The 14730-nt window shown below is 55.4% G+C and overlaps 1 protein-coding gene across 1 annotated transcript in view; it reads right to left on the reverse strand.

The window, feature by feature from the left end:
* LOC103015173 (L-gulonolactone oxidase) overlaps positions 1-12323 on the reverse strand; it is a 29158-nt gene extending 16835 nt beyond the window's left edge. Inside the window, exons 1-5 of the mRNA XM_007192736.2 lie at positions 12062-12323; positions 11211-11312; positions 8424-8549; positions 7041-7135; positions 3052-3142 (exon numbers count right to left, since the gene is read on the reverse strand). Of these exons, the coding sequence (XP_007192798.2) occupies positions 3052-3142; positions 7041-7135; positions 8424-8549; positions 11211-11312; positions 12062-12064 (417 nt within the window). The 5' untranslated portion in view covers positions 12065-12323. The remainder of the gene's footprint in view (positions 1-3051; positions 3143-7040; positions 7136-8423; positions 8550-11210; positions 11313-12061) is intronic.
* Positions 12324-14730: the final 2407 nt, after the last annotated feature.

The raw sequence follows: 14730 nt of genomic DNA on the forward strand, positions 1-14730 counted from the left end.
TGTTTGTCCTTGGAAGTGAGGCCAGGTATCTCCTACTCCCAGAAGACCGCCATCATCTGGTCACAGGGAACTTTCCCAGCTGGGTCTCCAGTCACAGCCTGAGGGAGCCTCAGTCTTGGGGGAGGGAGAAAGGGGAAATGGGGAGAAGGAGGCTGTGTCTGGGTGGCATCAGCCCTCAGCAGGGAGGGGGCCCATGTATCACTTGTGGTTCCTTGGGACCCTGATGGCTTGCCCTCCCACCGCTGCCTTGATCGTTCTGTGGACTTCACACTCAGGATGCAGCAAGCTTGTCCTCTGCCCGGAAGAAGTCTAAGACGAGACAGGCTCCAAAGAGCCCCGAGGCCCTGGGTGGAGGTGGCTTGTGAAGGCAAAGGGAGGATGTGTGTGCATCTGGGGGAGAGCCGGCCCTGCTGTCCCAACATGCAGCCCGGGGACCAGGGTCCCCTGCAGGCTCTCTCTGCCTGTCGCCCCCCTGGGCACCAACCCAAGTCCATCTTCTCATTCGGGGACCTCTCACTTGCCTCAGGAACTAGATTCCCCTACGTGGCCACACACAACTGGAAACCTCTGGTCTCTGCAAAGAGTGGGCTGCCCAGTTGAAGACAGGTGGTTAACGTCAGTATCCTTGCCCTTGGCCCCCATTTCCAGAGGAATCCTCTTTCATTGCCTGTGGAAGTACTTTTCTGCTACCTGCTCATTTGGATGGAAATTGCTTTCGACATGTGCAGCTGGTGGCTGGGTGCTCAGGGTGAGAGAACAGATAAAGCTGAACTAATTCTAATCAACAGCAGCCAAGACCAAAGAGGAGAAATTGGCAGAAATGGGGCACGGTGGCCCTCTGTGGGAGTGAGGGCGCCAGAATGACTTTCATAAAAACCAGACTTTGTCTGAGATCCAGGGCAGAGCCTGAGAGCTGCCAGTGAAACACTGCAGCAGGGTCCAGTGACAATAAATGCGGACAATGATTCACCAGCTGTGTGACCTTGGGCAGGTGACTTAACCTCTCTGTTTCCTCATCTGTGAAATGAGGATAATAAGCAACTCTGAGACAGTATGTGAAGCACCCAGCTAACTGCCTGGGGTACAGTGGATATTAAAGATGCCAGTCCCCTCCCGTCTATTGCGTGCAGGGCCCCATCCTGCTCAGCTGAGCCTCCTCAGGGAAGTGGCCAGTAAATCTCACGTGCATTTTGATTTCTGACCACTCAGAATTCTTTTCCGTACTCTGCTGATCACTTTGTAGAAACTGAGGCAACCAGCTTGACCTCACCCCTGGAGAGTAGACTAGGACTGTGGCCAGATCTTGGGAGGGGTGGTTTATTACCCTTCACCCCCAGTTACCACTGGGCTCTCCTGGACAGTGAACCCCGCCCTGAGGGGGTAACGACAAGTCTACGGAGGGCTCTGAGTGCCTGGGAATCAGGTCCCACAAAACCTACCTTGCTTTGCTTCGTGGTCGAATGCCCTGGGCCTTTCCCCTTCCCTGGCTCACGGCATCCCCTCAGGGTGCCTCTCCCTTGCCTGGTGATTCTCTGGGGCTTTTGTGCTTGAAAGAGGGGGGAGGAAAAGGACAAGGGCCACCGGTGTGCGTGCATGAGGCTGATGAGAGAGCAAAGTGCGGATTTAAGGAACAGTAACTGAAGTGGCTCCCCCTGGTGGTGAGAAAACAAAGTGAATCCTTGGAAAGTGCTGTTGGCCATTTTCTTCCCACCCAGTGCAGCTCCGGACTGGAGCACGTGGGACCAGCTCCCAGAAGCCACAGTCAGACAGCACCTGCCGGCGTGTCCGTCTTCCTTAGAACAGGGGGGCCGTGCTCCTGGCTGGTTGACTGGGGAACACGTAAGTCATCAGTGCGGTCAGTGCCGCCACGAAGCTGAAATTTCTTTGACAGCGTAGAGTGTGGGCTCTGGAAAGGGCCTTGCCCTACGTACAAGCCCATCACAGACACGTACTGAGCACTAACTGTGTGCACTCAGCTAAGCACCCTGCCCGCACTGCTGGCGTGATCATCCCCATTCTCCAGGGGCGCAAACTGAGGCAGCCAGAGGTGAAGAGACCTGTCCCCTCCCCGGTCACACAGACAATAGTCAAAGAGCTGGGAGGCAAAAGCCAAAGCCCAGCACTTAACAGTGATGCTCCGATGGCCAGAGGCCACGTGGCCCAGAGTGCAGGTGGACTTCTGCAGGGAAGCACGCGGTGAGCTACGGCCAACACGAGGGTCTCTCTCTCTCTCCCCTGAGGGTGAGCGGCCAGCCTCCACGGGTGCCCCCCAGCGGCCTGCTTCATGGAGCCATAGCCTGGCCTGTTAGAAGCTCCTCCTAATAGTGAAAGTTAAAGGAGTTTGCCCCCCAAAGGGGTGGTTCCTGACGCAGGCGTCATGAACTGTCATCCAGCCCCCAGCACTGACACACGCTGTCCCATTGACCACGCTCCCTGGGTTGAGGAGTGTTCTCCCCAGGTGACAGCTGAAAACAGGGATGTCCAGATGAGTTAAATAACCTGCCCACATGCCACACACAGAGCACATCGGACTTAGGTCTGGGGCCCAGGTCTGAGTCCCAAACTTGTGCCCCAAACTGGGCTCTCGTGAAGTTTAAGAAATGCTTTTTGGTGAAGGTCAGGTGCGGATCCCAGGCCCGCCTGTGCTGGGCTCCTTCCTGGCTCCTCCCCGACTTGCTAATCTGGAAAGGCCCCTTGCCTTGCCTGCCTCAGACCGTTCAGTGGGGATGGAACCCTTTGCTCTGCTTGCCCTTTTCCCCAGGGTGGCCAGGAGGCTCCTGAGAGGCAGGGCAGCGTCAACATGCACGAGGGTGCCTTCGTCACTTGTGTCTGCTGGGAACGGATGAGGGTTAGGGGAGACGATGTTTCTGAAGGACCCCTGCCAAGTCTCGGTCAGAGGCGAGACCCGGATGGGCTTGAGGCCCTCGTGGAGCTGTGCCGACACTGCCCTGGAGTGCCTGCTTGTCCAGCAGCCACGGAGCAAAGGGTGAAAGGGGCTCCGTCCCATCCTCCCCTCTCCCTGGCAGTCAGGGGTGAAGCAGGTAGACTCACCTGGGTGGCCAGGATGCCGTGCTTGACCCCCGTGTTGTGCGTTCCGGACCCGATGACGCCAGCTGCAGTCACGTCTGACACGGCTCCCAGGCTGGAGGGCGGGGGAGGGACGAAGGGACCAGTGAGGCTTCCTGTGACAATGCCCCCTGGGGTTTCGGTGTGAGGCCCCGCAGAGCAGAATAGTTGATCCATCTCCTGCCTGGGAATCTCGTCCCCAACTTACCACAGCTTAGATCGTCTGACTCAAGCCAGCCCTTGTCTGTGAGCCGCGTGGCCCGTCAAATGAGCTGGTGGGGATATGGCTCAGCTCCTAGGGGAGGCCTGCCTGCCTGCCTCGGGCTTCCTGCAGCCTAGAACACCCTTTTCCTCCGACCTCCATCTGCCAGCAATATCTTCTCCACCAACCGCAGGCCAAACGCTCCTACTAAGACTTCTCCAGACCCAGCCTATCGAGGCCTGTAGAGTCCCCGTGTCAGAACTGCACACACAGCCGTCCCAGGATGGTAGGAGGATGCAGGAGAAGGAGACCACGTCACGCCCTGCTCAGAAACCTCCAGGGTCCCCCGGGGCCTCCAGGATCAAGCCCGCACCCCTCAGCCTGGTGTTCCAGGCCCTGGAACAAATAATAAGAGGATGCCGTGTGCACGAGGACCAGATTCCTAAAGGAGAGTAAGACGCCTCCACCGGTGTGGGCTCTGAGGACGGGAATTAGAAAGATGTACTCAGATCTCAGGGTCCAGGAGAGAGAGTGGGTCAGGAGTTTTTAAGAAATCTTACTTCTCAGGAGCTTTCTCTGAGACATCCCAGCCCCGGCTGAAAGGAGAAAGGAACCAGTGTTTACAGAAGGCCCACTGGGGGCCAAGGAGATCGGAGCTTTGCACGCTACACGACAGCTTCACAATAGCCCAGTTGCCTTGGTTCACACTTGAGAAAGGGGCCTGGCCGGGAGGGCGGGGATCTGGCCCAACCTGGCCCTCAGCACAGACCCAGGGCCCCTGAGGCAGGAGGGCCCTGGCTTCCAAAGAGGCAGGTTGACAATGATGAGAAAATCTAGCCTCATACCCTCCTGCAATGGGACCTGGGGCAGCCCTGGTGAAACAGGAAGAGGATGAAAGAAATCAAAGCCTCTTCCTTCCTCTGCCCTCACCCTTGTGTCACTCTTGCCTTTTTGTCCACATTAGTGGGGTGACTTGGTGATATCACCCCTTGTGAAAATACCAGAATGTCAAAAGAAGACCACAGAAACCCTGTCGCAGGGAATGCCCCAGCATGTGGGAAGGCAGATGCACGAAGACATTCATCAAGGCATCATGAACGATAGTGAAGAACTGAGGACAGCCATGTGCCCATGACAGGGGAGGGGATGTTTCACCAACCTGCAGTAAGTCTACCCTTGTCCACGAAGCCCACGGAGACTACAGAGCAACACCGAAGTGGGCTTGGGACCACGTTAAAAGAAAGAGCTGATCTAAGTGTCCATTGAGAGTTGAATGGATAAGGATGTGGTACATATATACAATGGAATATTACTCAGCCATAAAAAAGAATGAAATAATGCCATTTGCAGCTACATGGATGGACCTCGAGATTATCATACTAAGTGAAAAGTCAGACAGAGAAAGACAAATACCATATGCTATCACTTATATGTGGAATCTAAAATACAGCACAAATGGACGTATTTACAAACCAGAAGTGGATGCACAGACATAGAAAACAAACTTAACGGTTACCAAAGCGGAAAGAGAGGGATAAATTAGGAGTTTGGGATTAACAGATACACACTACTATATATAAGATAGATAACCAACAAGGACCTACTGTATAGCACAGGAAGCTATATTCAATATCTTGGAATAACCTATAATGGAAAAGAATCTGAAAAAGAATACACACACACACATACATGAAACTGAATCACTTTCCTGTATACCTGAAACTAACACAACACTGTAAAGCAACTGTATCAACTTTATTTTTTTCAATAAAAATAAATAAATAAGTAAAAGAAATAAGCTGGATAAACGTGAGGCCCTCAGGGAGGAAGACCTAGGAAGGAAGGATTAGACTCTGTCCCCTGAGGGGTGGAGAGAACAAGCCAAGGGGAAGGGTCACTTCCGGAGTCTGTGCAGCGAGACAGAGCCAGGAAAATGAAGGGGGAACTGACACTTACTTAGTCCTTACTATGTGGGGCACCTTTGACTCACGCAGGCCTCTGAGCGCCCCTATTTCACAGACCCATTTTCTAGATGAGAACTCTGAGGCCCAGAAGGGTCAAGGAACTTGAGTGACAGCTGGTACGAGGTAGAAGCAGGATTCGCACCCAGGCCTGCTTCTGGAGCTGGGGTCTTCACCAAGCTGCTGTCTTAGGAACAGCGCCTGTGCCCTGCTCCCTCTGGCTCACCACACAGTGGGAGCTCCAGAGCTTTCCAGCTGCGTGGCTTTGAGAAGCACCTTTGCCTCAAGACACTGCTTTCTGCATCCTTAAATGGGGGTTCCAGTCCTTCCTCCCAGGGATGATGATATGATGAGAGAGGGCATGAAGCCACCGGCATGTGGCCTGACACAGCTCTGTGCTTCCCCCCAAGCCCCCAGCCACTCCCGAGGTCCCCACAGCATCCTTGGAGCTGCAGACCTAGGTGGCCCCTGGGATACCCAGGACAGGACATCCAAACTCCCTTTGAGAGGCAGATGAGCCCCGTGCAGGCAGGTACTTGAGGAGGACTGGGTCCCCAGGGAGGACAGAGATACATCATGAGCAGGGCACAGAGATGCTCCAGGGCCCAGAAGCTAAAGCCTGTGATTAACGGAACATATCTCCTGTCGTCGCTGGTCACGGAGATGTGTCCGCTAGCTGCATACAGACCCCTGCACACTGCCACACCTTCCCTCTCCTGGGCTTTCACTCACGCTGCTCTCTCTGCCTGAAGCCCTTCTCTCCTCTCTTTTTTCTGGTTCACACCAGGTCATCCTTTAGGGCTCCACCAAGGGGCCCCTCCTGCAGGAAGCCTGCCCTGATTCCCATCCTTTCACACATTCCCCTGCCTGCCAAGGCTGAACATGGGCCCCCAAGAACCCCACGGTGCCCTGAACACATCTCTGGCATTGAGCCTCTTGCTTTGTGTCATGCTTGTCACTTTGTGGGTCTGTCTCCCCACCACCCTTGCAGGGAGCTCCTTGTGAGTGGGTCTGGGCTTTATTCATCCTGGCCTCTTCTGGGCCTGAACAAAGCCTGCACATGGTAGACACTCCATAAATGTTTGAGTTGCCATGACCCTTGGAGAGGCAGAAACACAACGGTTTTCAGAGTGAAAAAGTATAGTGATGCCTCAGGGCCTGCAATGAGAAAGCTAGGTGAATGGACCACCCACACTTGAAGACCAACCACAGGCTTCTATGGTTGCAATTTCCAGCTGTGAAGAGATTGCTACCCCAATATCCAAAATAATTCTGTCACTTGTTTCTAGTGGTTGAAACCCCACAGTTAGACATTCACTCCTTTGGCTGCATTCAGCCAAATTCATTTCCTATTTCAGTGGAAGCCCCATGATATTAAACTTGAGCATTCACTGATACCATGTTTAGAAGGAGAAACAAGTGAAGCCACATATAGGTATACCAGGAAGCCTGTGTCTCAATCAGCATGCTCTTCTGCTTCTCTGAGTGCTTATTTTGTATATCCTTCTGTTTGGGTTCATATAGTTTTACTGCAAGTTTTAAGAAAGACTTAATGCATGGTTTTCCCATCCCTGTACTAGACTTTTTTTAATGCTGGCCTATTTCTTTCTATTCTCACACAATAGCCCCTGAACACAGGGGATGGGGAGATGGGTACTCTGTGGGGGAGGAACAGGGGTCCAGAGAAACAGGTGCATCCTAAGAAGTGCTTCTCTCTGGCTCCTGACAGATGCCTGAGTGTCCAGCCAAGGCCAGGGCAGGGAGCAGGGGCCATCACTGGCCCACCTGGGAATCAGGGAGGTGGCTCTTACTTGGACAAAGCCAGGCCGTGCTTGTCCAGCTGTGGGTGCAGGTCAGCCAGGAGGATGCCGGCCTCCACGGTCACCTGCTTCTTCTCCGTGTCCACCTGCAAGAGACCAGCGGAGATTGGGATGAGCTAGGCCGTCGCTCAGTCCTTGTCCTGCAGCCCCACAGGGCTGTGAGTACAAGCATGTCTCCCGCTGCAGGCAGCCAAAGGGGTGCAGGCAGAGCCCTAGCGTGCTGGGGCTTTGGGACTATTCTGCATAACCCTTCTTTTCACAGGGGAAAGAAATAAGAAGCAGGGAAGAGAAGGGATTTGCCCAAGTCACTGCAGGACTGGGGGAGCTGTGCTGTGTCCTGAGACCCACCGCCCCCAACCATGGCTGCCCCGGGGGTCGGGGGAGGAGCAGTCTCTCTCCATTTCACAGCGAGGAGACTGAAGTTCAGGGACTTGAAGTCACTTGCCCAAGGTCACACAAACATCCGTGGCGGAACCGAGATGAGAATCCCATCTGTGTGACTCCAAAACACACATTCCATTGACCCCGAGCCCAGGGCCTGGCAAAATCAATTACTGGAGCCCAGACCTCACTGATTAGCGATCAGAGTTAATTTCTGCTGATGACTGATCATGACTGATGTCTTGACTGGAACATTTTCTACGGGGTGGTGACCGTCAGCCTGAGCAAATCAGGAAATAAATAGTAGAGAGAAACCCAGAACCTCTGCTAGCAGGGCTGGAGGGGAGGGTACCTGGCAAAAATTACAGCTCAGGGGAGCTGGCCCCGTCAGGTCAGGTGAGAACAGGAGCCCTCCTAACGGGCGGCACGCCTGCCAGAACTCTCACTCCCAGGCAGGCACCTGAGGGGGTGGTGGTGGGGCCTGAATTCATGGCTGAATTGCACGGACAGTATCCCAGCACAGGGCTGATGTCAGGTCCCTGAGTCTGCGGCCCACTCTGCTGCTGATCAGCTGTATGACCTTAGGCAAATCACTCTCCCTCTCTGATCTTCAGTTTCCCCATACGTAAAACAAGTTAATTGCAAAGCCTTCTGGATTTGTCATTGTGAGTCCACCCTTGGGGGCCTGACTTGCCATTGTTGTTCTAGAGAAGTGGAGAGGAGGCTCTGGCCGGAGGGGAGGAAGGACATCCTCTCCGTGGCCACAAGGGGGCGCACACACCAGACGAGAGGCCTGAGCAAGCCCAGGCAGGACCCTGGGGAGGGGTGATCACCGGGGACCAGGAATGGGGGGGTCACTTTGGGACTCAGAGGTGGGGAGGGGATAAGGCCCAAGGGAAAAGGCTAAGGAGTCTCCGCCTGGATTCTGAGACGGAGGCCATGGCTGCCCGGCATGGGGCCCAGCAGAGGTGGGGAGCCCAGGGCTCCGAGTACCTTGAGGACGCGGTTCATCTTGCCCATGTGGATCATGAAGCCGTCGGTGCAGGCGATGTCTGACGGTGAGTGGCCGCCGCCCACCGCCTTCACCCGCTTGTTCTGCTGCCTGGCCAGGGCCAGCACCTGCTGAGGCAACGCCTGCGTCAGCCCCGGCCCAGGCCCTTCTCCGTGAGGCCGCAGGGCCGCCCAGGCTCTGGGCCCCCAGCCCCCCAAGGCCCTGCCTGGCTGGAGGCCGCTGTGCAGGCCACTCCGGGAAAGAGCCAGAGAGACGGGCCGGGAAGCGAGCGGGAGGCAGAACCAAGGAAGCACCCTAAAGTGGGGCTCCTGGGCGTGCTCCCCGAGGCAGCTGGCAAACCTGATCACATTCTTCTCCTGGGCAAAACCTTTCAAAGGCACCCGGCACCTTCAGAAGAAGGCCCTTCTCCTCGTGTTGGCCCGCATGGGCCTCAGCTGCCTCCCAGGGTGGGATGAAGGCTCCCGAGGGCAGGGGCGGTGGCTTAATTTGACACTGTAGCCCCGTGTCTACCCCGGGCCTGACGGGAATAGGCCGTCTCTAGTGATCTTGAATGAATAAAGAAATGAATGCGTGGTGTCACTCAAAGGAATCCATACTCTTTCACCCTTGTGTCTGGGCGTGGAACACCAGTCTCCGGATTTATACCTCGAGGGGTTCCAGGGTCAAGGAAGATTGGGAAATGCTCCATAGCCCTTGTCTTCCATGCCCACCCCCATGCGTGAAGCACGTGTAAGGCTGCAGGTTCTACTGAATGTCAATACAATGAAGACATCTGTTTAACAGCATCTCCCTCGCACTCCCTTGACCACACAACTATTTTTATCCCCAGCCCCCACCTCCCGCCCCCTAACCCTACCAGCTCTCCAGGGAAACACGGGTCTGCAGTAGCCTCCTGCTATTTGTAATTCACAGTTGTGCCGGCTAGCACGGCTAGAAACGGCCTTCACACGCAGGACATCAGCACCCCTCCACCCTCTCCCCTCAGCTCAGAATGAAGCATATTGCCTCGGCATTCAAGGCCCTCAGATCTGTTCAAAGCCACTCTGCCTCCCAGCCTTCCTCTTCTGCCCTCCCCTTCCCCCATGCACCCTCCGGCAGCCACGTCTGACGACTCTCCAGGTGTCCTCCTCACCTTCCTTCACCTCACACTGCCCTTGCCCAGCTCCCTGTTGAGCTCCTATGCATCCTCCAGGGCCCGGCTCAGTGACCACTTTCCTTCATTCTCATGCATGAGAAATTGGGGGTTTTGAATCCTGGTTTGGATCCTGGCTCTGACACTTACTAATATGGGAAAATTACAAAGCCTCTCTGAGCCTCAGTTTGCTCATCTGGAAAATGGGGATAATAATCACTACCTCACAGGGGGTTGTGGGGATGGATGAGACCACAGATATGAAGCAGTGGTGCTGATCACTTAGTGGTGACAGTGTCGTTCCCACTGCTCTCCTCCAAGTGCCCTCACACACACCTGTTCACAGACTCACACCCATGCACACACACGCAGCATGAATTTCTCCCTTCTCTGTGCTCTGCTGGTGCTAGTGAAACGTCTGCATCCTCTGGGGTTAGTCACATGCAGCCTGTCTTAGGGGCAAGCCTTTTAAGGGCAGAAGTTGGGTCATGTCCGTTCGTTCTTTCATTCACTCACTCATTCAACAAATATTCAGTAAGTGCTTCCTGTGTACAGGTCACAGGGCTGGGTGCTGAGGATAAAATGGAAAACAAGACAAGCATGGTCTTAAATCCTTATGAGGGAGAGAGACAAAAGCATGCAAACGTTCATGTCAACGAAATAACCACAGGTTTTGAACATGCAATGAAAGAAATAAGCAAGGAGCTGAGATACAGAAGATGGGGAAATACTCAGATAAGATGGTCTGGGAAGGCTCTGAGGAGATGATTTACTTTGAGACCTAAAGGATGAAAAGGAGTCCGTCCCATTAAAAGCGATGGGACAGGCATCCCAGGTGGTGGGAACAGCAAGTACTAAGGTACGGAGGTAGCGAGCCAGGGAGAGAGGGACCTTAGGGAGGCCAGAGAGACAGGCCCAGAGGATGCATGGCCTTGGGGTCAGGAGTTGGGGTTTTATTCCACAAACAATGAAAGCCTCTGAAGGGCAAGGAAGTAGCCCAATTCAACTTACATTTTAAGAAAATTACTTTTGCTGATTGTGGAAAGTGCATTTGAGGGAGGTAAGAATTGAAGCTGGGAGATCAGGGGTGAGGCCATCACAGGCCACGGCATGTGAGGAAGGGATGGTGGCCTGGGCTTAGTGACAAAAGTGCCGGAGAGAAGGAGGTGGGTTCTAGAAACTTCTGAGGCAGGACTTGCTGAGGTCCGATAAGGGACAGTGACCTACTTCCTGGCTTCTAGTTTGAGCAATCCCGTGGTCGGTACAGAGTCAGGGAAGACTACATTAGGACAGGTTGAAAGCAAATAAACATCAAAAACATCGTTTGGGGCATATAAGTTTGTGATGTCTTTGATGAAAGAAGTCAGAAGCGAATCTGAAGTTCAGAGAAGAGACCTGAGCCAGAAATAAAAATCTGGCAGTCACTGGCAGACACCACAGGTGGTCACGCAGCAGCAGAGTTCAGCTGGAGCCGACCACATGGAGCTGTCACCCCACCGGCAGTTCTGGGGTGGGGATGAGGGTCTTAGCTGGGAAGTCCACCTCCTCCCTGGGGCTGGCCTGGTCCACAGGGCCCAGATGGAGCTGGAGGTCCGGCAGCTGGACCACTGGGCCCTGTGCTGAGATGGGCACTCACCTCTCTGATCTCCTCCACGGACGTGGGCTGGTAGTACATCTCCGGGTAACAGCCATAGGTCCTCGCCCAGTTTTGGAATTTGACTCCTTTGTACCCATGGACCTGTGATAGGACAAACCCCGGGTCACCACCAGTAAGTGGTCTAGGGCTGCCCTGACCCCCGTCCCACTGTCCCAACATTGTAGAGGTGGGAGGCTGGGGCCATGGCGCTGAGCCACTGGGAAGCTCAAACACACAGTGGAAGCCCTAAAGCCGTGCAGCCACGTGCGGGCTTCCTGCTACGACCTCCCTTGACCCCCATGGTCAGGGCAGCAGATCACGCAGAAAACTCGCCCCCCCCCCCTTAGGAGAAGGGGGCTACATGAGATCAGGGGTGCGGCCCTGGGAGACAGCACAGCAGACTGTCCTGGCCTGGAGGCCACAGCAGAGAGCCTCGGGGAAAACACTCCCGTGTGTGGGGTCCCCGCTGTGTGCCGGGCACTGTTCCGGGGTCCTCCACATGTCATATCTCTCCACATGTCATACCTTATTTAAGCCTTACAATAAAGCCATGAAATAGGTAATATTACTCTCATTTTCAGGAGCAGAAACTGAGGCCCAGAGAGGTAGAGTAACCTCCCCGAGCTCACAGAGCAACCAAGGAAAGACACAGGAGTCCAACCCCGGCCTTCCTCTTCCATCCCTTCCCCAGCACCCCAGTGGCTCCCCAGAGCCGCGAGTCCAATTCAAGAGCCTCCCCGTGGCCTCCCAGTAGCCCCACACCCGCCCTCGTTTTGCCCTCCCAAGCCGGGTTCACAGGCGCAGCCTGGGTGCAGACGGGCAGGGCCGAGCGGCTGGCCACGTGGCCCCACCATGGCTCCAGCGGCGGGTCCGTGGCCTTGGCTGACTCTGGCCTCCTCGTGGAGCAGAGCGCGGGGCAGCGGGGTGCGGAGGCCAGGCGGAGCGGGGGGCTGGAACCAGCAGCGCGGTGACGGTGACCGCAGGAGCTCAGGGCCGACTCTGCAGCTGCAGCACACAGAGGGGCCTGGGGCCCCGGCAGAGGTGGATAAACAGTGTGACGACAGGCTCCACCCAGACAAACAGCAGTTTGGCCTGGCCCCCTGCCCCGGGGCTCCTCTCAGGCCGCAGGCCAGACAGGCAGCATTTATAAGGCGGCTGCTCTCTTCCCGAAAGCTGCTGAGCTCTGACACCAAGTAGAGGCGTTCTGGAGCCGAAGGACCCCCGGCCTCGAAACTGGGTCCTTAATGCCACAGGTCAGGGGAGGCTGTGACATGGGGGCCCGTGTGTTAGTTCACTTGTCAGAGCTGGGGGAGGGATACACCAGGCTGCCCATCGCTATAGGGAGACAGAACAGGATGCTGGTGGCTGTAGGACGGGGGCGCGGGGGACGGGGGACGTGGGGGGGGGGGCGGACGAGTGACACTCAGACCAGGCAGAGTCTTCTAGCTGAGGTCTTCCTTCCCCAGGCCTTAAGGCAGGCAGACCTGGGTTCCTCTTCCATGCTTTGCTGGTTAACCTCTGTGAAGCTCAGTTTTCTTTCCAATAAAGTGGTGGCATGTTTGCCTAATCCTCTGGGTGGACATAAAGGTTAGAGCAGACGTCTGAGAAGCACCAGGACACCATCAGAGCTTGCGAAGGTATCAAGCTCTTGCATCTGCCGCCAGCGCTGAGCTTTCGGTGGCAGGCTCCTTGGGACGTTCCTGTCCACGTCACCACCCCTTGGCTCAGTGCCTGGCACCGCACCAGCCTCTGAGACACATTTGTGCAAGGAACAGATTAATCAGTCACTAAGCATCTTGGCATTCGGTCTCTCCAAACCAAGAGCTGGGGTCTAGCGGGAAGCGTGAGCAACAGCTCTAGGGTTTTGGAGGCGAGGCCGGGCTGGAGGATCGGAGCTTGGGGTCAGATATACACAGAAGTTCTGGAATGGGGGTTGGGGGACACCTGTGTCCCCCAAACCAGGATCTCCTCCAGCTGCCGGGTGCATATGTGTGTGCGTGTGCATGTGTGTGTGTGCGATCACACTCCGCAACTGCAAAGTTGTGTGCTGAGGGGGAGTGGTAGCCACGTGTTCCCCACAGGGGGATCCCAACTAGTGGAGATGCTGTTTATGATCACTTAGCAGCAGCTCAACAGCAGAGAGGAAAGTCCCAGGTACGCGGAGCTCAGGGCCACAGAACCGAGCCGATCTGGCATAAGAGCTGGGACCTGTGTCATGGGCTGAATCGTCTTCCCCCCACCAAGTTCCTAGGTTGAAGCCTTAACCCCTGGGACGTCAGAATGTGACTGTATTTGGAGATAGGATTTTTAGAGGTAATTAAGTTAAAATGAGGTCATTGGAATGGGCCCTGATCCAATATGACTGTGTCTAGATAAGAGGAGATTAGGACACAGACACAGACGGAAGGCCAGGTGAGGACACAGGGAGAAGACGGCTGTCTACACGCCAAGGAGAGAGGCCTCAGGAGAAACCAACCCTGCCGACCGCTTGGCCTTAGACTTCCAGCCCCCAGAGCTGTGAGACCAAGAGCGCCCGTTGTTGGAGCCGCTCGGTCTGTGGTTCTTCGCTCTGGCTGTCTGCAAGCCTCCGTGCTAGGGTCTCCACCAAGGACTTTGTGCGGGAGGAGAGCAAAGCCTCTTGCCTCTGCGCTGTCTCCCTCGGGCTGTCCCTGGTGGAAGGCAGGGCCAGGGCGCTCCAAGGCTGCCAGCTCCATCACCCGAGGGCACCTCCCCATAGACTCCCTGCCTGGGAGAGGCAGGCCTTGGTAGGGGTGCAGTGGGGAGGCCCAAGGGCTGAGGGGTGGAGAAAGCACCTATCAGGTTGGCTACTGTCCCTCCTCCGAGTTGGAAGGGGGTCCAGGGGCTGTGGCCACCAGATGGGGTGGGGTGAGCATCATGCCAGGAGGGCAAAGAGGCCCATGGCAAGGAGGGGAGGGGACAGCCCGATGCCACCCCAAATAAATAGCTTGCTTCCCGCTCACCCTCAAGCCCTGTCCCACAGCTTCAGGCGAAATGTACCCTGTGCCCACCCACAAATGTTCCTCTGCAACTACAGTGGAAGCCAGGTTTTCTCCTTTGGGTGAATGCATTCTGAGGCAGGACATTCCAGAAGCTGGATGCCATGGGTGTCGGTGGGCCTGGCCTGTGCCCCCAGACTCCCTGCAGGCTCCCTTCCCTCCTCTGCTGAGATTTCCTGAAGCCTGGAGTCACCCACCAGGCTTGCTTTCTTCACCCTGTGCTACTGCCCTTGCGTGGAACGCTTCCTCCCTCACCCCCAAGCCAGTCGCATCACCTTTATGAATCGCCTTTATTGAAAAAAAAAAAAAAAAAGACATGAAAAGAAATATAAAGATCAGCAAAAATGGTGTCTATCAGTTAATTCAATCTGCCTCGCCACCATCTCATGGTTGAGGTCGATGGTATATTGCTCATTTCTTCTTGTCTGAAGGACTCAGCTTGCTCTATACTTGCTGAGTCTTAACTTTTCCAAACATTTGTGGGCAAGGGAAATTAATGTTAC

Source organism: Balaenoptera acutorostrata, chromosome 6, assembly GCF_949987535.1.
Source record: "Balaenoptera acutorostrata chromosome 6, mBalAcu1.1, whole genome shotgun sequence".
In the NCBI taxonomy this organism is placed as follows: domain Eukaryota; kingdom Metazoa; phylum Chordata; class Mammalia; order Artiodactyla; family Balaenopteridae; genus Balaenoptera; species Balaenoptera acutorostrata.